Source organism: Mobula birostris, chromosome 19, assembly GCF_030028105.1.
Source record: "Mobula birostris isolate sMobBir1 chromosome 19, sMobBir1.hap1, whole genome shotgun sequence".
Lineage (NCBI taxonomy): Eukaryota > Metazoa > Chordata > Chondrichthyes > Myliobatiformes > Myliobatidae > Mobula > Mobula birostris.
This window is the reverse complement of record NC_092388.1, coordinates 42,297,202-42,320,546: the sequence shown is the minus strand read 5'-3', so window position 1 is coordinate 42,320,546 and position 23,345 is coordinate 42,297,202. Positions and strand designations below refer to the sequence as shown.

General features: G+C 40.7%; 1 protein-coding gene across 1 annotated transcript in view; it reads right to left on the bottom strand.

The window, feature by feature from the left end:
- Positions 1-23,345, bottom strand: part of LOC140212348 (genetic suppressor element 1-like) — a 184,242-nt gene that overhangs the window by 137,304 nt on the left and 23,593 nt on the right. The window contains exon 2 of the mRNA XM_072283053.1: positions 1,415-1,633. Coding sequence (XP_072139154.1) covers positions 1,415-1,633 — 219 coding nt within the window. The remainder of the gene's footprint in view (positions 1-1,414; positions 1,634-23,345) is intronic.

The following is a 23,345-nucleotide window of genomic DNA, read 5'->3' as shown; positions in this document are numbered from 1 at the left end:
GAAAGGATGTTTCCTATAGTGGGGGAGTCTAGGACCAGAGGGCACAACCTCAGAATAATGGGAAATTCCCAGTCACAAGTTCTACCACAGTGTATTTAATATTTGAAAGGAGTTAAATTTTCCAAGGAAATGCTGAGATATATTCCGCAAATGCTCTAGAAAATCCAGCATTTTGATTACATATTACAACCTAATTTTTTAATGACAGCGACTAAAGACCTACATTCTATATTACCAATCTTATTAGATTTTTTCATTTAGACCTCTTTCTAATTCTTAGCCAGATATTAATTATACTGACTACTGTGATCTTTGCAGGAACATTCATTCCTCATTTTCTTCTCATGAACCCTTCTTTCTCATGAATGCCAATTTCATCTCTTGGGCTAGGACCTTATGTCCATCCAATTCCATAGTTCAGGTTATCCTCTTGGCTGCCTCAACTGTCTTTTCTCCTCCATTTCTTTATAACCCCACTACTTTCCTGAGCCCAATTTAGACCATTTACATTTTCCAGACACATAGTAGGGTGATTCATCCCCATTCACTTCATGTTCCTCTGAACATCCTACAATCCAGTTTCACATCATTCAGTGGTCATTACTTTGCCAAAATTCAGTTGATTGATATCATTGAAAGTGTTTCAGCTCCATCTCAGCTATTCTCCCATTAAACTCCTGAAGTGCCGCAGTTGCCATCTTTACTAAATATCTCAGAATTCTCCCATTTTCCTCTTTCCAAATTTTCCAATTTCTGACCTATATTTACTGACATAAAGCATGGAGTCCAGTTTCTGTTGCAACCCTTACCAACCCCAGGATTTGTCTAAATCCAACTCTACTTATTCCTAAAGCTCTATAGTTCTTACTGAATACTTCACATTTTCTAATTGTGGCTTTTTTCTGCATTCTCTCTAGCTCTCATGTTCTAAACTTTATGATTCATCCCCATGTATTTCTCTAGATGCACTTCTCTACATTCCTAAGTGTAAACTATCTTAGTATGTATTTTCCCTTAAAAACATTATATAAATTCAGGTTGCTATCCTGCATCAGTTAAGTTGCTTTAGCACCAACAAAAAAATCAATGTCTTTAACAATTTTATCTCTATTTTTGGAGTACTGCAAAGAAGTTGACAATTCTGTTTAATTTCATTCTAACTATGCAACTTACTCGCTTGTTGCATTTGAAGAACATTAAGACCATAAGACCATAAGACAAAGGAGCAGAAGCCAGCCATTTGGCCCATCGAGCCTGCTCCGTCATATAATAAAACAAATTTTCCTGCTTGGGCAACACATAATTAGGCAATGCAGTAATTGTAGCTCATCTAGATGTCTCTACAATGCATGCAAGAATCTCTGAATTTAAAGGAGTGTAAAGTTTAATAGATTGCTACTACTGCTGACTATACCTCTTGGTTCTTCTGCTTGCTTGGCCAGTTTTCGAAGGGCTGCAGCAAAGCTAGCTGTATGACCTCCTCGGATGTTTGGTGTCCCATGACCTGTTTGATTGTCATTTCTGACAACTGGTCCATTCAGTGCGGATGCAGATAAGGGATTCACAGTTGCTGTGGTCCTCTGTGTTGCTGAGATTATACTCAGGGCAGATGACTTTGGTTCATGGCTCATTCCTGCAGACAATCACAACATAACACCCTTATTTTACATGCTAAAATTCTTCAATGAAATTTATTCAATACACTTGATCAAAACATAATTTTTTTTGCTCAGGTATTAGTCTTAACAAAGATTTCAATGTTATAGAGTAATCCTCTCATGCAGCTATGCTGAGTTTAAAACTATTCCCCTTTTACAAATCTACAGCAGATTCAAGAAATTATCCAAGCAATTGCAGAGCTGAACCAGCTGACTGGCAGACAAAGGGCATGCTTAATGCCTCATTTCTTTATTCATCTGAAGATAAGCAGCAGTCGATCATGAGGGCTCAAGCTGTAATAATTTTGGAGCACTGTGAGACTTTTTAAACTGATACCTACATTTATTTCTTATACAAATGAAGATTCAGATTCATTTAAAATTTTCTCCTATTCTATATTTTGGTTGTATGTACATCAGGAATAAAATTTGTTCCCCTTTCATTAAGTGAAAATAGAAAGCTTTCAATTCTCATCGAAAAGTTTTGGAAGTCCCAAAAGCTACAAATATGGAAGTTTATATCTGCATTGGTAACTCGGTCATGAAATCTATCAAAATATAAACACCTGCAGATACTAAATATCTGAAATAAAAACAGAAAATGCAAGAAATACTTAGCATGTCAGACAGTGTCTATAAGAAGAGAAAAAGAGATAATGAATCTGCACTCTTCCCGATAAGTAGTGCACTTTCAAAGATTAGATGTTCCCTTCTTATCTCCTGAGTCCAATATTCAAGCTATTATTGCAACCTTGTTTTAATGCACTATTAACCTGCTGAAGGTAGGAGAGATTGGAATTACAAGTTACTTTTCAATTTTCTTATAATTCCTATTTTCACTCACCTAAAATCAAGTATTGTACTTTTTTTTGCACCATACACAAAATACTGGATGAACTGTTATCAATGTACCTGACTGGACAATTATTGAACTCGTTCAATGTATTTTAAAACCAGAAACTGCGCCCATTGCATTTGTATTTTAAACAATTTCAGTATCATCATCATTATCATCATCATCAGGTGCCATGTCCAGTTTGAGCTTTGACTGCTGTGGCCCACACACTCCTGTTTCGGGTCAAGTGGATCAATTCATTGGTATTCATTTCCAGTTCTCTGGCTGCTGTCCCCATTCAGTATACATTACTGTAAATTTTACAGACAGATTCAGAACTATTCAATACAGCTTCCTCAGATGATCACATTGTTGACTCTTAAGATTGTATATCTTTTATTAATATTAAATTTTATGTCTGGTTACACTTCTGCCAACTTTTTCCACTATGGATAGCTGTTAGAAGCACTTAAGTGGGCTTCTCTTGATAGAAGTGGTCACAACGGCAAACACAACCTTCTTGCCAATTTATAAAAAACTTGTAGCCTAATTTTAAAATAAGACTCAACTGCATTTCCTAAACATTGGCATTTAATTACGATTGCAAACTTAGACAAGTTCATTCCTACCTGAAGAAGTCATTAGACATTACAATGCCACAAAAGATGAACAAGTGATTTAATAATTATTCTATTACACTGTTACATTGGAAATTGTTCTAGCTTAACATTCTTAGAAAAGCCAGCAGCTAAACCTCTAGTAACAAAACACAAAAATACTGAAGGAACTCCAGTATCTGCAGAATCCCTTGTATATGTGAGTTAAACCTCTAATTTTCCACCCCAATACCCAAATCTCACCCCCAGTTCTGGGAAAAAGCATGTGTTGAGTTTCTTATTCTATGAGTAATTCTGCCCTTTGAAGGAAGGTGAACAGAACTAATTAAAATCTCTGTTCACAAGCATTCTGAAGAATATAGATCTAAGTGAACAAGAAACAAAAGTGAAAATTGAAATCAATAAAAAAAGAAATAAGTAAGTAATTTCAAAAATATTTAGTCTCCAGTTGTCTAACATAGTAATAGTTAAACCGTCTGCTTTGGAATCTTATGGGGTTACAATAATCTTCAAGTTACAACATATAATAGTGTAGCTTTTATAATAACCCTATATTAATCCTAACTGTGACTCAGAGCAATACACTTCCATACTTACTGATAAATGTTGCTACATAAAAGTAACCTCTGATTTTCAGTGTATGAAAAATGGAAACTTGTATGAATAAGTTAAATCATCAGGTGTGCTCCCTGGTTGTAAGCTCGATCTAGAAAATCAAACTTCTGTCAATCTCATTCTGCTTTAAGCACATCTTTCAATGATCGAGGAATAAATGCCTTCAACGCCTACTGGTGTAACAGAATAAAACAGAACTTCAAAAGAATTGAATGAGTGAAACTCATAGAAATACGATTTTAATTAAGAAATACAATGACTTTCGGGAAATGAAAACATACTGTTGGAAACACTCACCAGGACTGGAGGCATATGCAGAATAAGTTCCTTATTTCCTTCTGATGTAGAAGGAAGCCACTTGGCTCATTGATTCTATGCCAACTATCAGAGCAGTTCCACTCCCCTACTTACTTCCTTGCACCCTTTTCTCTCTCACATGTCCATTAATATCCACCTGATTCGTACACCAGCCATTTGAGCTAGGAATAATTTAAATAGCTTATTAACCTAACAGGCAGCAAAACTTTGAGATTTCCTTGTGTCATATTCCTGAGTTGGGTTTTTCATGCTTCCATCCCCTATTGCTATGCTTCAAGCCAATTTTTTTTAATCGTATTAACACATTGTCTTAAAATACACGGTATCATTGACTTCCATCCTGGCCTTTCCTCAAGGGCTCAATAAATTCCATTGGAGGAATGTCAATTATAAACTTCCCCTCTGCAGATGCCGACTGACCTACTGAACATTTCCAGAGTTTTTTGCTTTAGATTAATTTAGGTCCTTTTCAAACAACAAATTAAATAGTGAGAGGCTACCTTGTCAATATTAGAATTTGACCGTAAATGCAGCCACTACATTTTGGCGCTTTAATTGCTCATTCTTGATTACAACAGAAGGCAATCACTGGCTGGTCCTTGTATTGATAAAACAATAGATCGCAGGATATTCAACCAGTAGTTTAATTTCTCTGCCATTCAGATAAATACTTGCCAATAGAATTTCTGTAATAGTACAATGACATCTTAATTCTCCATCAGTACTCTAGGCATTCTATCAAGAAATATTTCACAACCATCCCTCCTGTTAAGATTTATTCAATCTAGTCATTATACCAACTTGATTTAGATCAGAATAATTATCAGTTAATTGGTGGCAATTATTTTTGAATACACCGTGACAAGAATCATTTATTGCAGCAACATCATTCAAATGCATTATTACTGCTTTATTAATTAAAATTAGAGTTGTTTTAGGTAGAAATGAGGAAGCACTTATTAAGCAAAACATTGTGGAAACACAGCAAATATTAAATGTACCTTATCTTTTGAGATTTATTGATAAAGAAAAACTAGTCTGGTTATCATGGTGAAGTGAACTTCCAGTACCAGATCAAATTGTGTACTTGAGTCTTTATGAAATGGCTTAAATTTACAATCTTCTAACTCAGAGCCAGTATGTCAATATTATGCAAACACTAATGAATTTCAATAAAGTGCTGAAGATAAAAATTTGGGAATTCCTTGGTCCAGACCTCATTTGGCAGAGAAGAATATGGTGAGACTGCCCTTGCATATTTTTGTTCAAAATGGTGCTGTAAATCGGGACTGGATTCATGCAGTATTTGAAGAGAGGATTAGTATGATGGAATCAGCTACCAGAATTCCTGACCTTCTATTCAATTATTTGCTCTTAATTGAATTTCTATTCAATTAATGCTCTTAATTAAGCATATTTGCTTTCAAAAACCAGATTGTGAAGAATATTTTTTGAAGGTTCATCACTTAAGAGATATTACCAATGTTTACTAAAAAGTCAAAAAGAGTAAAATTAAGGGTTTGGAGTATTAATCAACAGAATGTTTGACATTTTAATCCTCAGCACATTGAGAAGTTGAACAAAGCGATATGGTGATGTGGTAACACAGGTTTTAATATTACGTAGGAGTAGTATCATGCTGTTATCTAAATGAATTGAACGATACACCTACTATGTGTAGGCGAAGTGCATGGAAAGAGGACAAACAGTTATTTTCAGTTGCTCAATTATGTATTTTTAATTGTGGAATAAATTTGCTGTTACTGGAAAGGATTGCAGGCAGCATATATTACAGAATTCGGAGCATATCTGTTAATGTTATTGGCCATTCCAATCATCAACATAAAACATTTTTTTAAAACTGCAGATGCTAGAAATCTGACCTGATCTGCAGAGTTTTTAAAACATTTTCTGTTTTTACCAAAATTACAAACATACCTAGTTTGAAGGTGTTACTCAACTGGCTGATCTACTGAAGTAACATTTTTATGCTCTCACCTTTTGAGTTTAATGACATAAAAACTATTAGTTTTATTTTCATGGTAAAGGGCATTTTATCTGAAACAGTGTCCACACTTTTAATTCAATGAATTCATTTTCACAATTTGAAGGATCTGTATTTTAAAGCGAGAGGAAATCATCAATTATTCACACAAGCTATATAACACTTACAGCCAGTGACAATTTACAGGGGTACCGGAACTTAATTGAAGGATTTACTTAATGTTGTACCAGGAGAAGGACCCACAGAATGCACAGAATAAATGAAAGAGCTACATCATTTACCTTTGCCTGAAAAGCCAATGGGCTTATACAGTACATGACAATCCGCTATTTAAGTATCCTTACATTATGGGCAGTTTTAAGGGGTGCCACGGTAGCATAGCAGTTAACACAATATTATACAGCTTGGGGCAGCAGATTTTGGAGTTCAAATCAAATGCTGTCTTTAAGGAGTTTGTATGTTTGCCTCATAACCGTGTGTATTTCCTCTGGGTGCAGCTGTTTCTTCCCACAGTCCAAATATGTACCGGTTAACTAGTCATTGTAAATTGTCCTGTGATTAAGCTAGTGTTAAATAGGTGGGTTGCTGAGCAATGCAGTTCATTTGGGCCGGAAGGACCTGTTCTGTGGTGTATCTCTAAATAAATAAAATGACCTTTTCTGACAAAAAACACTGCTGGTCAGTAACTCAAAGCAATGCAGGCTTTCCCAAAGGGCTAAAGGCTAAACCACATGTGTGTCATATTATTCTTTACAGGCACCTGTCAGGCAATCTCCTGCCAGAAATGTGTGGTTGTAACACTGGTTGGTTTCTGTGGACCCCTTCCAACAAAGAACATGCCTTCTGTGAACACTGCTCTCCACCAGCTATAACTAGATCCTATCGAAGCATTAGGGACACTCTCCCTCCCTTTTCCCATCACTGCAGGAGTTCTATACAACAAGTAAGTGCATGACCAACTGTTAGCAGCTTCAAGACCTTGCATCAGATCCATATAACAGTACAAATTGAGACAGACAGAACATTATGCAGGCAAACCCAACTGAGAGGTCCAATTTTTAAACTTCACCATTAAAGACTGTGGTCTTTCTGGGAGTTTTGAAAGTAGTGCTGGTGTGATGTTTTAGTCTGTTATAATAGCTTCTGACTACCTCACAGCTCTAGTGATAAGGATTCAATCCTGACCACCGTGCCATCAACATGGAAACTGCACATGCTCTCTTTGACTATGTGCACTTCTTACAGGTTCTCCCTCTTCCCACTACATCTTGAAGACATGTGGGTTAGTATGTTTTTAGCTACTGGAAATTACTCCAAGGTAGGAAGCTTCTTCCATTGTGTCCTTTAAGAACTGCAAGCAGATCAGTGTGTGTGGGGGGGGCATGTTGCTAGAACTTGTTGTAGGGAAATTAATTGGGAAAGGGATTGATAATATTATTATAAGAGATTACTTGGAATTCTTGGGATAAAGGTCTTCCTTCTATGGCAGAAGGAAATATGAAAGGAAATGAAGCAAGTTAAATATGCAGTTTGGTACTGGCACAGATGTATACTTTGGAAGTTTGGTTCCAATGACTTCATCAAAACTGAATTTCACAATTTGAAACACTTTGCATATTTGGCGTATAAGAACACACACAATATGAACAAGACGAGGCCATCTAAACCTTTGAGCTGGCACCACTACGCATCAACATCATGGTTGATCTTCCACCTCACCATCTTCATAACCCTATGGAAATCTATTGATAATGTGTTTCAAATGAATACAATGATAGAATTTCCACAGGCCTGCATGTTAAAGAATTCCAGAGTTTCACCATTTGTCCTTACGACAGTCTGAAATTGCCTAGCCTTATTTTGGAACTGGGCCTCCTGATCCCTGAAACTTCAGCCAGGAAAAGTATCCACCTTGCAGTTAGCCTCTTAAGCACGTTCCGAATTTTGCGTGTTTTGATGAAATGTTCTTTCATTCATCTAAATCCCGACAAATATGTCTACTCAATTTCTCATGTAGTAAATGTGCCATTCCTGGAACCAGTCTAGTTAATCTTTGCTGAATTCCCTCTCTATGGCAAGTTAGGAAACCAGAACTATACATGATACTGCAAGTACGAGGAAATCTGCAGATGCTGGAATTTCAAGCAACACACATAAAAGTTGCTGGTGAACGCAGCAGGTCAGGCAGCATCTCTAGGAAGACGTACAGTTGATGTTTCGGGCCGAGACCCTTTGTCAGAACTAACTGAAAGAAGAGCTAGTAAGAGATTTGAAAGTGGGAGGGGGAGGGGGAGATCCGAAATGATAGAAGAAGACAGGAGGGGGAGGGTGGAGCCAAGAGCTGGACAGGTGATTGGCAAAAGGGATATGAGAGGATCATGGGACAGGAGGCCTAGGGAGAAAGAAAAGGGGGAGGGGGGAAGCCCAAAGGATGGGCAAGGGGTATAGTGAGAGGGACAGAGGAAGAAAAAGGAGAGAAAGAAAAAGAATGTGTGTATATAAATAAATAACGGATGGAGTACGAGGGGGAGGCGGGACATTAGCAGGAGTTTGAGAAGTCAATGTTCATGCCATCAGGTTGGAGACTGCCCAGACAGAATATAAGGTGTTGTTCCTCCAAACTGAGTGTGGCTTTATCTTTACAGTAGAGGAGGCCATGGATAGACATATCAGAATGAGAATGGGACGTGGAATTAAAATGTGTGGCCACTGGGAGATCCTGCTTTCTCTGGCGGACAGAGCGTAGGTGTTCAGTGAAACGATCTCCCAGTCTGCGTCAGGTCTCGCCAATGTATAGAAGGCCACATCGGGAGCACCAGACGCAGTATATCACCCCAGCCAACTCACAGATGAAGTGTCGCCTCACCTGGAAGGACTGTCTGGGGCCCTGAATGGTAGTGAGGGAGGAAGTGTAAGGGCATGTGTAGCACTTGTTCCGCTTACAAGGATAAGTGCCAGGAGGGAGATCGGTGGGGAGGGATGGGGGGGACAAACGGACAAGGGAGTCGTGTAGGAAGCGATCCCTGCGGAAAGCGGGGAGGGGAGGGAAAGAATTGCTTAGTGGTGGGATCCTGTTGGAGGTGGCGGAAGTTACGGAGAATTATATGTTGGACCCGGAGGCTGGTGGGGTGGTAGGTGAGGACAAGGGGAACCCTATTCCTAGTGGGGTGGCGGGAGGATGGAGTAAGAGCAGATGTGCGTGAAATGGGGGAGATGCGTTTGAAAACAGAGTTGATGGTGGAGGAAGGGAAGCCCCTTTCTTTAAAAAAGGAGGACATCTCCTTTGTCCTGGAATGAAAAGCCTCATCCTGAGAGCAGATGCAGCGGAGACGGAGGAATTGCGAGAAGGGGATGGCATTTTTGCAAGAGACAGGGTGAGAAGGGGGATAGTCCAGATAGCTGTGAGAGTCAGTAGGCTTATAGTGAACATCAGTAGATAAGCTGTCTCCAGAAATAGAGACAGAAAGATCTAGAAAGGGGGGGGAGGTGTCGGAAATGGACCAGGTAAACTTGAGGACAGGGTGAAAGTTGGAGGCAAAGTTAATGAAGTCAACGAGCTCAGCATGCGTGCAGGAAGCAGCACCAATGCAGTCGTCGATGTAGCGAAGGGAAAGTGGGGGACAGATACCAGAATAGGTTTGGAACATAGATTGTTCCACAAACCCAACAAAAAGGCAGGTATAGCTGGGACCCATATGGGTGCCCATGGCTACACCTTTAGTTTGGAGGAAGTGGGAGGAGCCAAAGGAGAAATTATTAAGAGTAAGGACTAATTCCGCGAGATGGAGCAGAGTGGTGGTAGAGGGGAACTGGTTAGGTCTGGAATCCAAAAAGAAGCGGAGAGCTTTGAAACCTTCCTGATGGGGGATGGAAGTATATAGGGACTGGACATCCATGCTGAAAATAAAGTGGTGGGGGCCAGGGAACTTAAAATCATCGAAAAGTTTCAGAGCGTGAGAAGTGTCACGAATATAGGTAGGAAGGGATTGAACGGGGGGGATAAAACAGTGTTGAGGTATGCAGAAATGAGTTCGGTGGGGCAGAAGCAAGCTGAGACAATGGGTCTACCTGGACAGGCAGGTTTGTGGATCTTGGGTAGGAGGTAGAAACGGGAATTGCTGGGTGTGGGAACTATAAGGTTGGTAGCAGTGGATGGGAGATCCCCTGAGCGGATAAAGTCGGTGATGGTGTGGGAGACAATGGCCTGGTGCTTCTTAGTGGGGTCATGATCGAGGGGTAAATAAGAGGAGGTATCTGTGAGTTGTCGCTGTGCCTCAGCAAGGTAGAGGTCAGTGCGCCAGACTACAACAGCACCTCCCTTATAGTAAGGTTAGGATTAGTGTGGAGGGAATAGAGAGCAGAGCGTTCGGAAGGAGTGAGCTTGGAATGGGAACAAGGTACAGTGAAGTCGAGACGGTTGATGTCCCGTCGGTAGTTAGCAATAAAAAGATCCAGAGCAGGCAGAAGACCAGAGCAGGGTATCCATGAAGAGGAGGAGGGTTGAAGACGGGAGAAAAGGTCATCGGTGGGGGTGGGAGAGTTCTTGCCGAAGAAGTAGGCTCGAAGACGGAGCCGGCGGAAGAAGAGCTCAGCGTCATGGCGAACGCGGAACTCGCTGAGGTGTGGGCGAAGGGGGACAAAGGTGAGGCCCTTACTGAGGACAGAGCGTTCTGCCTCAGACAGTTGAAGCTTGGAGAGGATGGTAAAGACCTGGCACAGATGAGAGCTGGGATTAGAGGGGTGAGGGGGAGGGAGGCTGGTGGTGTCAGTGGAGAGGGGAGGGTTGGGGTGAGAGGAAGAAGGAACCTCCGAGGGCCCAGGAGTAGCTGATGGAATGTGAGGGAGACGGGGTTGCAGAGTGGTGGTGGGGGAAGGGGAGACGGGAGTCACAATAGCAGCACATGAAGACGCGGCCTGGAGTTCAAGGCTGGAGTCTTGAGAGCTGGGATCAAAGGGGGGAGGGATGTTGGTGTCAGTGGAGAGAGGATGGTTGGGGTAAGAGGAAGATGGAGCCTCTGAGGGCCCAGGAGCTGATGGTGGGATCTGAGGGAGACGGGGTTGCAGAGTGGTGGTGGGGGAAGGGGAAACGGGACTCACAATAGCAGCACATAAGACCTCCGCATCTGCTCTCAGGAAGAGGCTTTTCATTCCAGGACGAAGGAGATGTCCTCCTTTTTTTTTAAAGAAAGGGGCTTCCCTTCCTCCACCATCAACTCTGCTCTCAAACGCATCTCCCCCATTTCATGCACATCTGCTCTCACTCCACCCTTCCGCCACCCCAATAGGAATAGGGTTCCCCTTGTCCTGACCTACCACCCCACCAGCCTCTGGGTACAACATATAACATCACACAAACCAATCTTCTGTCCTTGGACTCACTTTACACTGCACGCTGTCGGAGCAGTGCTGCCAGGATAATCAAGGACACGACCCACCCAGCCAACACACTTTTTGTCCTTCTTCCCTCTGGGAGAAGGCTCAAGAGATTGAAGACTCATACGGCCAGATTTGGGAACAGTTTCTTTCCAACTGTGACTGCTGAATGGATCCTGACCTGGATCTGGGCCATACCCTCCAAATATCTGGTCCTGCCTCTCGGTTTTTTTGCACTACCTTACTTCCCATTTTTCTATTTATGATTTATAATTTAAATTTTTAATATTTACTAATTTTTTACTATTTTTAATATTTTTTGTATTTAATATTTAATATTTGTAATCCAGGGAGCGGGAAGCACAGAATCAAATTTCGTTGTGATGATTATATGTTCTAGTATCAATTGTTTGGCGACAATAAAGTATAAAAGTATGAAGTATAATTCTCCGTAACTTCCGCCACCTCCAACAGGATCCCACCACTAAGCACATCCTTCCCTACCCCGCCCCCCCCCGGCTTTCCGCAGGGATCGCTCCCTATGCGACTCCCTTGTCCGTTCGTCCCCCCCATTCCTCCTCACCGATCTCCCTCCTGGCACTTATCCTTGTAAGCGGAACAAGTGCTACACATGCCCTTCAACTTCCTCCCTCACTACCATTCAGGGCCCCAGACAGTCCTTCCAGGTGAGGCGACACTTCACCTGTGAGTTGGCTGGGGTGATATACTGCATCCGGTGCTCCTGATGCAGCCGTCTATATATTGGCGAGACCCGACGTAGACTGGGAGATCGTTTCGCTGAACACCTACGTTCTATCCGCCAGAGAAAGCCGGATCTCCCAATGACCACACATTTTAATTCCACGTCCTATTCCCATTCTGATATGTCTATTCACAGCCTCCTCTACTGTAAAGATGAAGCCACACTCAGGTTGGAGGAACAACACCTTATATTCCGTCTGGGCAGCCTCCAACTGATGGCATGAATATTGACTTCTCAAACTTCTGCTAATGCTCCACCTCCCCCTCGTACCCCATCCGTTATTTATTTATTTATATATACACATTCTTTTTCTTTCTCTCCTTTTTCTTCCTCTGTTCCTCTCACTATACCCTTGCCCATCCTCTGGGTTTCCTCCCCTCCTCCTTTTCTTTCTCCCTAGGCCTCCTGTCCCATGAACCTCTCATATCCCTTTTGCCAATCAACTGTCCAGCTCTTGGCTCCATCCCTCCCCCTCCTGTCTTCTCCTATCATTTCGGATCTCCCCCTCCCCCTCCCACTTTCAAATCTCTTACTAGCTCTTCTTTCAGTTAGTCCTGACAATGGGTCTCGGCCCAAAATGTCGACTGTACCTCTTCCTAGAGATGCTGCCTAGCCTGCTGCGTTCACCAGCAACTTTTATGTGTGTTGCATGATACTGCAAGTGCAGTGTTCCCAAAAACCTTCACAATTGCAATAAGACTTCTTCAGTCAAATTTTCAAATCATCTAATAATAAAGGTTAACATACCTTTCGTCCTCTTTATTTCCTTATGCACTTGCAAGTTGGCCTCTAGCAACTTTAGTGGCTTGTGTAAAACTACATCTAAGTCCCATTACTATCAACATTGTTCAACCTCTCAGCATTTAACACATACTCTGTTTATCTGTTAAAAAAAAAGGCATCCGTTAGTCTTGCGGGACCATGGATCTGCGCCCGGAAAGTCTTCACTCTCTAGGGCGCAGGCCTCGGCAAGGTTGTAGGGAAGACTAGCAGTTGCCCATGCTGCAAGTCTCCTCTGTCCACGACACCAATGTTGTCAAAAGGAAGGGCGTTAGGACCCATACAGCTTGGCACCAGTGTCGTCGCAGAGCAATGTGTGATTAAGTGCCTTGCTCAAGGACACAACATGTTCCCTCGGCTGGGGCTCGAACTCATGACCTTCAGGTAGCTAGTCCAATACCTTAACCACTTGGCCACATGCCCACACTTTGTCTGTTATGTACCCCAAAATGAATAACCCTCACTTTGTTCCATGTTATTTTCTGGCTGTCACCCACTCATTCAGCTTGTCCAAATCTCTTCAAAGCCTCTTTATACCTCCCTCAGTGCTTACAAACTCAACTAGTTTACTATCATTAACATGGAAATATGACACCTAGTCACATTTATCAAATCATTGACATTGACTATGAAAAGTTGCTGCTCCAGTACTGACCAAACCTTAACACCTGCAAGTAACAGCTTAGCAAACTGAGGATAGCCCATTCATTCTCATTCTTTCTTTCTGAAGAACAGCTAATTCTCAGTCTATGTTGGTATATAACACCCACTTCCATGTGCTTTTGACCTGCTGATCAAAAATGCCTTCTCAAAGTCTAAATATGGATTCTCCTCTATCTATCCTCAAAGAGTTCCAGAAGATTAGTCAAACATGACTTTCCTGCAATATACCAATATTGGGTCAATTTAATCCTATTATTATTTTCAATATTACATTATTAATTAAATGTTCAGGTACCTTTCTACCATTGACATTAAGCTAACAAGTCAATAACTTCTTGTTTTTTCTCCTTTATTCCCTTAAATAATGGGTCACATTTGTTCCCCTCCAATCCAGCAAAACAATTCAGAATTTACAGAACTTTGGAAGATGATAACCCGATTAGACATTATCACTAATATACTAACATAACATTGATGAGTTGACTACCACAAATTTTATTTTGATCTCAAGACAAATATGACATTGTAAAGGTATCCTGACTACTACCATAGATACAGAGGGTGGCCAAACAACTTATTTCTAACATTTCTCATCATGATGAAAGGTCATTGATCCAAAAAGTTTCTCTCTTAAAGATTGTGCCTGACCTGCTGAGTATTCTGGGCATTCTCTGTTGTTATTCCACAGTTACAGAATCTGTTGCACTACACAGTCTTCAGTACCCGAATTAGGTCAGTCATACATCGCCACTTCTCAAGACATTTCCTGTTGGAGTTCATTTCACAATAATATGGATTGAGATTTTTGCCATGTGCTCATTTGTTGCACATTTCCCTGGGTGGGTTAGAATTAAGTCTGAATCCTTAATTGCAAGACCCTGATTAGCAACAAGGTGTGACCTACTTAGGTCAGAAACTCTGTCCACAAAATGGCTGAAAATCTTTGACAGATGGCAAAGCCATGTTATTGGTTTTCCCATCTGTTCAAGCCTTACATGGTTTTCTCAATGTTTTGAATTATATTAATTTACAAGCATTCAGTAACTGTAAAAATGCAAGAAAAAATGAAAAATCATGAAAGCCTATTTAAAAAAACAAAAACATAAATAATTTAATTTTTTACACAGCGCACAAATATCAAAACTTTCTTCATTGATGTCATAAAGTTTCTGTAGAACTGATGAGCTTGCATTCAAAGTAAAAACAGTTCTTCTGGGCTAACTTCTTGATCTGTGCATTAAGAGGAGAGGGTGAATCACCAAAGCGTAGGTTTAAGATATATATTTTTAGGGCTTGTCACTGTGTCTTGATGCTTTATAGCTGGAATTTTCCATGCGGGAAACTCCAAATCTTGCAATGCTGTGTAAAACACTGAAATAGTGGAGGAGTCACGGAGGAAACATCATAAACAAAAAATAATTCTATATCATTACTTTTTCGCTACAGAAGCATACACATTGGACCACATGAAACAATCTTTTTGAAAAACAAACAAGGGAAAATCAGCAGATGCTGGAAATAGAATCAACACACACAAAATGCTGGAGGAACTCAGCAGGCCAGGCAGCATCTATGGAAAAAAAGTACAGTCGATGTTTCAGGCTGAGACCCTTCGGCAGGACAATATTGTTGCATGTTTCTTGACCAGCTTCAGTGAAACTGAATGAGCATTGAAAGTCTGAGACTTCTTGCAAAATGTTGTGAAATAGGATTTTCATTCTAAGTCCCTTGTGCATCAAATACACTAAAGTGCAAAATGTTCAAGTAACTTGCAATGGACATCAGTTCTGTCATTTTTACACACACAAATGCATGCCTATACCATCTGCTAGCCTCATCTGCAGAGGTGGGCATTCAAAATGTTTGGATCCTGTCTAAGCAGAAACAGTCTGACATTAGGAATTTTATTCAGGTAATGACTCATTTGATTCTCCTTTGGGGTTCCCCAGCTTGTCCAGAATCAGCCCCATTCTTGCCCCAGCCAACCTCCATCCACTGATCAGCTATCCAGGCAATTTGCTTGTATGAATATAGCCACCAGTTGAAAAAATTTATCGCTAATCAGAGTCGATGAATCTCAGATGGCAGTCTCCGGTCACAAGTATGGTTCCCCATTAAGACAGTAGATAGAAGAGAGAATGCTGTGCTAAATTAAAAATTGTAGGCTGTATCTCATGTAATAATGAGCTTGAGTACAGAGAGGAAATTAAGAACCTGGTGGCATGGTGTGAAGACAATAACCTATCCCTCAACATCAGCAAGACGAAGGAATTGGTTGTTGACTTCAGAAGGAGTAGCGGACCGCACGACCCCATCTACATCGGTGGTGTGCAGGTGGAACAGGTTAAAAGCTTTAAGTTCCTCGGGGTCAATATCACAAATGACCTGACTTGGTCCAACCAAGCAGAGTCCACTGCCAAGAAGGCCCACCAGCACCTTTACTTCCTGAGAAAGCTAAAGAAATTTGGCCTGTCCCCTAAAACCCTCACTAATTTTTATAGTTGCACTGTAGAAAGCATTCTTCTAGGGTGCATCATAACCTGGTATGGAAGTTGTCCTGTCCAAGACCGGAAGAAGCTGCAGAAGATCGTGAACACAGCCCAGCACACCACACAAACCAATCTTCCGTCCTTGGATTCACTTTACACTGCACGCTGTTGAAGCAGTGCTGCCAGGATAATCAAGGACACGACCCACCCAGCCAACACACTTTTCGTCCCTCTTCCCTCCGGGAGAAGGCTCAGGAACTTGAAGACTCATACAGCCAGATTTGGGAACAGCTTCTTTCCAACTGTGATAAGACTGCTGAACAGATCCTGACCCGGATCTGGGCCGTACCCTCCAAATATCTAGACCTGCCTCTCGGTTTTTTTGCACTATACGTTTTCCCTTTTCTATTTTCTATTTATGATTTATATTTAAGTTTTTATTATATTTACTATCATTTTGTACTCCAGGGAGCATGAATCACAGAATCAAATATCGCTGTGATGATTGTACGCTCTCCTATCAATTGTTTGGCAACAATAAAATAAAGTAAGGTAAAGTAAAATTTGTTTGAAGAGAAGAGGGTTTCGACTTCCACTACTGTCTATTCTGCTAGCAAATATATAGTCTCTGGAAAATAAAATCAAAGACTTCAGAACAAGATGCCACGCCAGAAAGACATCAGAGTCTGTTGTTTCTTGTTTCATGGACACTTGGCTATCACCTACCATTCCTGATACAGCAATACAGCTTACTGGCTTCACGATTCACTGCCAAGATAGGACAGCTGAATCATTCAAAGGCAGAGGAGGTGGCGTATGCTTTATGATTAACTTCTCGTGGTGAACATTCAGCACATGGTGGTTCTCTCCCAGTCCTGCTCACACAACCTGGAACATCTAGCGATTAAGTGTCATCCATTTCATCTGCCACAAGAGATTTCAGGCATTATCTTGGTAGTGTGTACATTCCACCTCAGGCCCGTGTAAAACAGGCTCCAGATAAATAGGTGACGTAATCAATAGGCATGAAACCTGATGCCTTTGTCATCATTTTTGAGGATTCTGACCAAGCCAGCTTGAAAAAGCCCCTAAATAATTATCACCAACATATCACTTTTGGAAGCTGTAGAGCCAACATACTTTACTACCATCAAGAATGCTTGCCGTACCATCCCACAACCACACTTTGAAAAGTATGATCACCTGGCTTGACTTCTACTCCCTGAGTTTAGGCAGAGACTGAAGCTGCAGCACCAATAGAGAGGACCAAGAAAGTATGAAAAAGGGAGATGGAAGAGTGTTTACAGGACTTCTTTGAGTTGATGGACTGGGCAGTTTTCAGGGATTCATCTTCAAGTCTGAATGAATATAACACCATTGTCAGTGACTTCATTAAAACCTATGTGGATGAGTGTATGTGTACAAGAGCATACCATACATATCTGAATCAAAAGACAAGAATGAACCAGGAGATTTGTAATCTGTTGATGGCTAGGTCTGTGGCATTGAAGTCTGGTGATCCAGGACTATACAAGAAGGCCAGGTATGACTTACAGAGGGCTATCTCAAGAGCAAAAAAAAACAACCCAATTCCAAATGAGGTTAGAGGTGGAATCGAATGCAAGTCAACTCTGGCAGGGTTTGCATCCCATTACTTCCTACAAAGTGAAACCTAACATCCTGAATAGCAGTGATGCTTCACTCCCAGATGAGCTTAATGCCTTCTATGCAAGGTTTGAAAGGGAGAATAAAAACACAACTATAAGGATGCCTGTAGCATCCAGTGACCCTGTGATTTCTGTCTTGGAGGCAACATCAAAAGATCTTTCACAAGGGTGAGCCTTTGCACGGTGTCAGGCCTTGGTAGTATCCCTAGTAGGGCTCTGAAAACCGGTGCAACCAACTGGCAGGCGTGTTCAAATACTTTTTCAATTTATCATTGCTACATTCGGAAGTTCCCACTTGCTTCAAAAGGGCAACAATCATACTAGGACCTAAGAAGGGCAGGGTAAGCTGCCTTAATGACTATCGTCTAGTAGCACTCAGATCCATGATAATGAAGTGCTTTGACAGGTTGATTATGGACAGAATCAGCTCCTGTCTAAGCATGTACTTGGACCTACTGCCATTTGCCACAACAAGTCTACAGTGGATGTGATCTGATTGGCTCTTCAAACAGTCTTGGATCACCTGGACAATACGAATATTTACGTCAGGCTGCTGCTTATTGACTACAGCTCAGCGTTTAATAGGATCATTCCTACAGTTCTGATCAAAAAGCTCCAGAACCTGAGCCTCTGTACTTCCCTCTGCAACTAGATTCTTGATTTTCTCACCTGATGACCACAGTCTATGTGGATCAGAAATAACATCTCCAACTCACTGATAATCAACTCTGGTGCACCTTAAGGATGTGTGCTTAACCCACTGCTCTATTCTCTCTACACCCATGACTGTATGGCTAAGTACAACTCAAATGCCATATATACAGTAAATTTGCTGGTGACACAACTATTGTTGGCAGAACTTCAGATGGTGACGAGAAGGTGTACAGGAGCAAGATAGATCAGCTGGTTGAGTGGTGCTCCACCAACAATCTTACACTCAACATCAGTAACGCCAAAGAATTGATTGTGGACTTCAGAAGGTGTAAGACAAGGGAACATATATCAGTCCTCATTGAGGGATCAGAAGTGGAAAGGGTGAGCAATTTCCAGTTCCTGGGTGTCAATATCTCTGAGAATCTATCCTGGGCACAACATATCCTCAGAGATATGCAGTTACAAAGAAGGCACGATAGCAGCTATATTTCATTAGGAGTTGAGGAGATTTGGTATGTCACCAAAGACACTCGCAAATTTCTATAGATGTACTGTGGAGAGAGCTTTCTAACTGCTGTATCATCATCTGGTGTGGGAGGGTGGCATTGCACAGAATTGAAATAAGCTGCATAAAGTTGTGAACTCAAGTCGGTTCAATCATGGGTACTAGCCTCACCAGCATTCAGGACATCTTGAAGGAGCGATGCCTCAAAAGGCAGCATCCATTATTAAGGGTTCTATTCATCCAGGACATGCCCTCTTCTCATTGCTACCATCAGGGAGGAGGTACAGGAGCCTGACGGAAGACACTCAACAAATCATTAATAGCATCTTCCCCTCTGCCATCAGATTTCTGAATGGACATTAAACTCACGAACACTAACTCACTACTTTTTTTTTTGTACTACTTATTTAATTTAACTTATTAATATACATACTTCCTAAAATTTAGTTTTTGTTATATATTGCATTGTACTACTGCCGCATAACGTTTCATGACATGCCAGTGTTATTATACCTGACCCTGATTCAGTCACTGAATGTACTCATACTCCCACTGTACTCCACAAACCCCCAGTTACCGACACCCCACAACTATTGATCCTGCATTTCAACCTCTGAGCCAATCTGCCCAATAGCATTACCATCACACCCACTATTTAATGAGACTACCTTGCAACCAGAGAGGCAACCACCCCCATCCTCATATATCAAGGTTATTTCCACTCAGCAATCTGTCATCACTACCCCCACCACTGCAACACCCTAGGCTGCACATAACTGTACCACAGTCTTAAACCTAAATCCTACTACCCCTGACAAACAATCCCATTCACCTGCCTTCTGCCACAAAACACCCTACTGCCTGTCCCCTTGAAAGCTGATCCTTTACCGCTGCCAAAGGATCTCCATGAAAAGATGGCTCCACTACTTCAGTACAGGGTTAAAATATTATAGGATCCAGGTCTGTTTCCACTGGGGGAAATTGGATGCTAATAATAAACTGGATGATGTAATGTAAAAAGGAACAATATTTAAAATTTGCGTGCTTATTTTTTAAAAAGTTGATTATTTTGTACCACCGGTTTCTGGTGCTGAGAATTCAGGGACATTCAAATAGAAGTCTGTCAAATGTATTATTTAATAGCGCTAAATACTTGGCAGATAATGTCATTGCATTTTAATGCCCACTGGCTTTGCACATGTTTTTATTTTCCTTGTAGTTCTTTCACTGCTTTCAAAATATGTAGGTAAAGAAGGAGCAAATATCTAACCTACAGCAAATGACGTTTGACCCAATTCCCTTGCAATCACTTTTTCAAATAGTTCTGTAAAAAGATATTGTAGTTGTAAAGTGAGTGGCCTGCAATTTGTGATCTTCTAAGGTTAGATTAAAGCTTCGAAGGGCAAGAAGTAGAGACATCAGGTCAACTGCAACTCTTCTTGTTGCTGCTCTCAATAATGTGGCCTGTAATGATGAAAAAGACATAAAATGGACAAGTCTGATTTGATTTAAAAAATTGGTATTTAATCCTATAACAATGTGGAAGTTATCAATGGAATCACAGTAATCCTCAACAGAACCTGGGAAAAATATTTAAACTTTCAGTTCAGCATTCAGCAAAAGCACAATAGAATTCAGTTAGAAAGGTAAAACAAAGATTGTTGTTACTCTCACTTTTATGGGCTGATTTACATACATATCACTCTCCCAAAGATTTGCGCCAGTAAAACTTGTGATAATAGTTGTGTCTGCAGTGTTAGACAATCTGGAAATGTTTAAAGGTTAACGTTAAAAGAAAATGGACTGTAAATGTTCAAGTTACAATGGAAGCCTTTCTCAGAATCAATGAAGTGTCTTTGAAGTGGCCTATCAATGTGGGCTCTCTGAGACACATCTGTGATTTTGCCTAAAGCCTCAGAAGGTTTTGCACACTGAGATGAACTCAAGGATTCCTTTTGAAACTTGGTAGCGTATAATCTTCACTTTGCACATATCATACTTTTTATATGTTCACGCTCCAAACAAGAAAAACACAACCTTTAATTAGATACTATCAGGATTATTTAAACGGGGAGCTTAACAGCGACTTTATACCTTAAATAGCATTACTGATACAGAAAAAATACTGCATCATGATGTGCACTGGCAATGTAGGAATCCAAGTGTGCAGAAAAAACAGACTCTGATGTAGAGACGGCAAGCAGAGTTTATTCATAAGGATTCCAACAGAATATCAGTGGCTCGGTTAAGTGACACTGCGAGATGTAACATTCTCAGAACTAAGGCCCCGCGATTAATGCTAATTGGGTATCAATTTAAATAATACAAGTAACACAGAATCCCCGAGCCTATCAAAATAAACTTAACAAATTTATACAGAAAGCACCAGAAGGCTGCATTATAAAGAGCAAGTCACTTGAGAAAAGCACAAGAACTCTAAATGAATATTGACTGTCGTTAAACAACAATTAACCAGTTCAGGTGCTCTAAAAACATTAGAGCCCAATGCTCTCTGGCTCCCTGCAGAGACCCAAAGAGCTCACTACAGACTGTGAAGGGTGAAAAGCAGATAATAACATTTATCTGCACAGTTTTCCTTGCAATCTATCTGCATGTCCCTGCTTTGAAATAAATATGACTTATTTAATTTTTAAATTTATCTTTGGATATTACTACATTTATTTTATTGTTCACTCCTAAGTGTCTTTGTGAAAGAGGTGGTGAGTAGTTTTCTCAACTGCTGCAGTCCTTCTGGTGAAGGTACTTGCAATGCCGTTGGGCTCAACGTTTCAGGATTTAGATGCAATGAAATTAACCCTTAGATGGATCAAGAAAAATTCTTGGCCCCTGGCATGACATTGGCTGTTAAAATTTAGGTGGAATTGTATTAACCATTACATTCTACACTAGTGGTCACCAACAAAATCGGTAATCGCCTCTGATCTGGGCCGACATTTACGTGCCGGACGGCACCTAATTAATTAGCTTGTTTATTTTGGCTTTTTTCTTAAAGATGTGCTGGCTGCATTCCGACTACTGCTGCACCCCTGCATTCTTCGCAGATCGGTATTGGTCCACGGCCCGGAGGTTGGGGACCATTGCTCTTATCTAATCTCATTGGTCACTTTGATGCAGCGCAAGCTACGCTGAAACCGCGATGCATGGCGGGGGAGCTACACACATGCGAACTAGGCAGAAAGAACGGAACTAAAACCCTGCAACCCGGAAACAATCTCTATTTACAAACAGCTTTGTAGTGAAAGCATTGCTATATTACCACTATCCTAATTAGTATTACTTATTTTTATAATGCTCACATTACAACAGTATTGTGTATTTATTTTGATTTTTTTGGGGATCTACTGGAAAGTCTCAAAGATCAACTGGTCGATCGCGATCGACGGGTTGGCGACCACTATTCTACATCATAGATAATTTTCTTTTCCAATGCGTAGAGAACTGAGAATGACAATGGCCAACGAGGCAGCATCCATACAACATAACTTTGTGGATATGACTACGATCATATTAGTGAAACATAAAATAAAAAATAAAATGTTCATCATTCTAATCATTCTGATTTTTCTCATTTACTTTCATGTTTTCCCTTATTTTTCTTTTTAAAGACTATTTTTTTTCAAATCACCTGTTTTATGGTTGTCGAAAAATACAGTGCAACTCTTTAGTAGAAATGATGTATGGCAATGACCCGAAGTCTAGCAATCAGTGCTGGAGAACATGGGGCAGAGGCAAGTTGTGTGCTGTTTGCATGCTGAGAGTCAGAGAAAGAGCAAGGAAATTACAATTTACCTTGGGAGTTTTGAGTGATGTGAGGTACACATGGTTGAGTGATTCTTACCGATTGGACACTTTGAAGAGGAGGTATAGATTGATTCAGGGTAGAGGGTGCAAGGTTACAGGACAGAATTTTACTGACCTTATAAACCTCCCACTTTGAAGCTGAAAAAATGTTTTAATGGAATTGAACTGACAGGAACACTATTCACGAGTTCAGAAAAATAATCTTTGGCTTGAATTAATAACTCTGTTTTTCATTCCACAGATACTGCCTGATGTGCAAAGTGTTTTCAGAGTATTCTGTTTTTATTTCAGATTTCCAGCATCTGCAGTTTTTTATTCCCATTTAAAAAAAAATTATGTTCTGGGTATTCCTTTGTTCTCTTCTAATAACTCTTTAAATTGAGATGAAACTACTATGTGTAAAAAACATTTGCAATTGCCAACCAACAACTATAAAAATATTTTGCTTAGTGATTTAATGCCCAAAGCTACTGTGTATAACACTGTGTTGAACAAAAATTAACAACCAAAAATAAACTATTTGTGCTGAAGAAACCAGAGAAATGATTTAGTTCAGTGATAATTTAGCCGTGTCATATTTG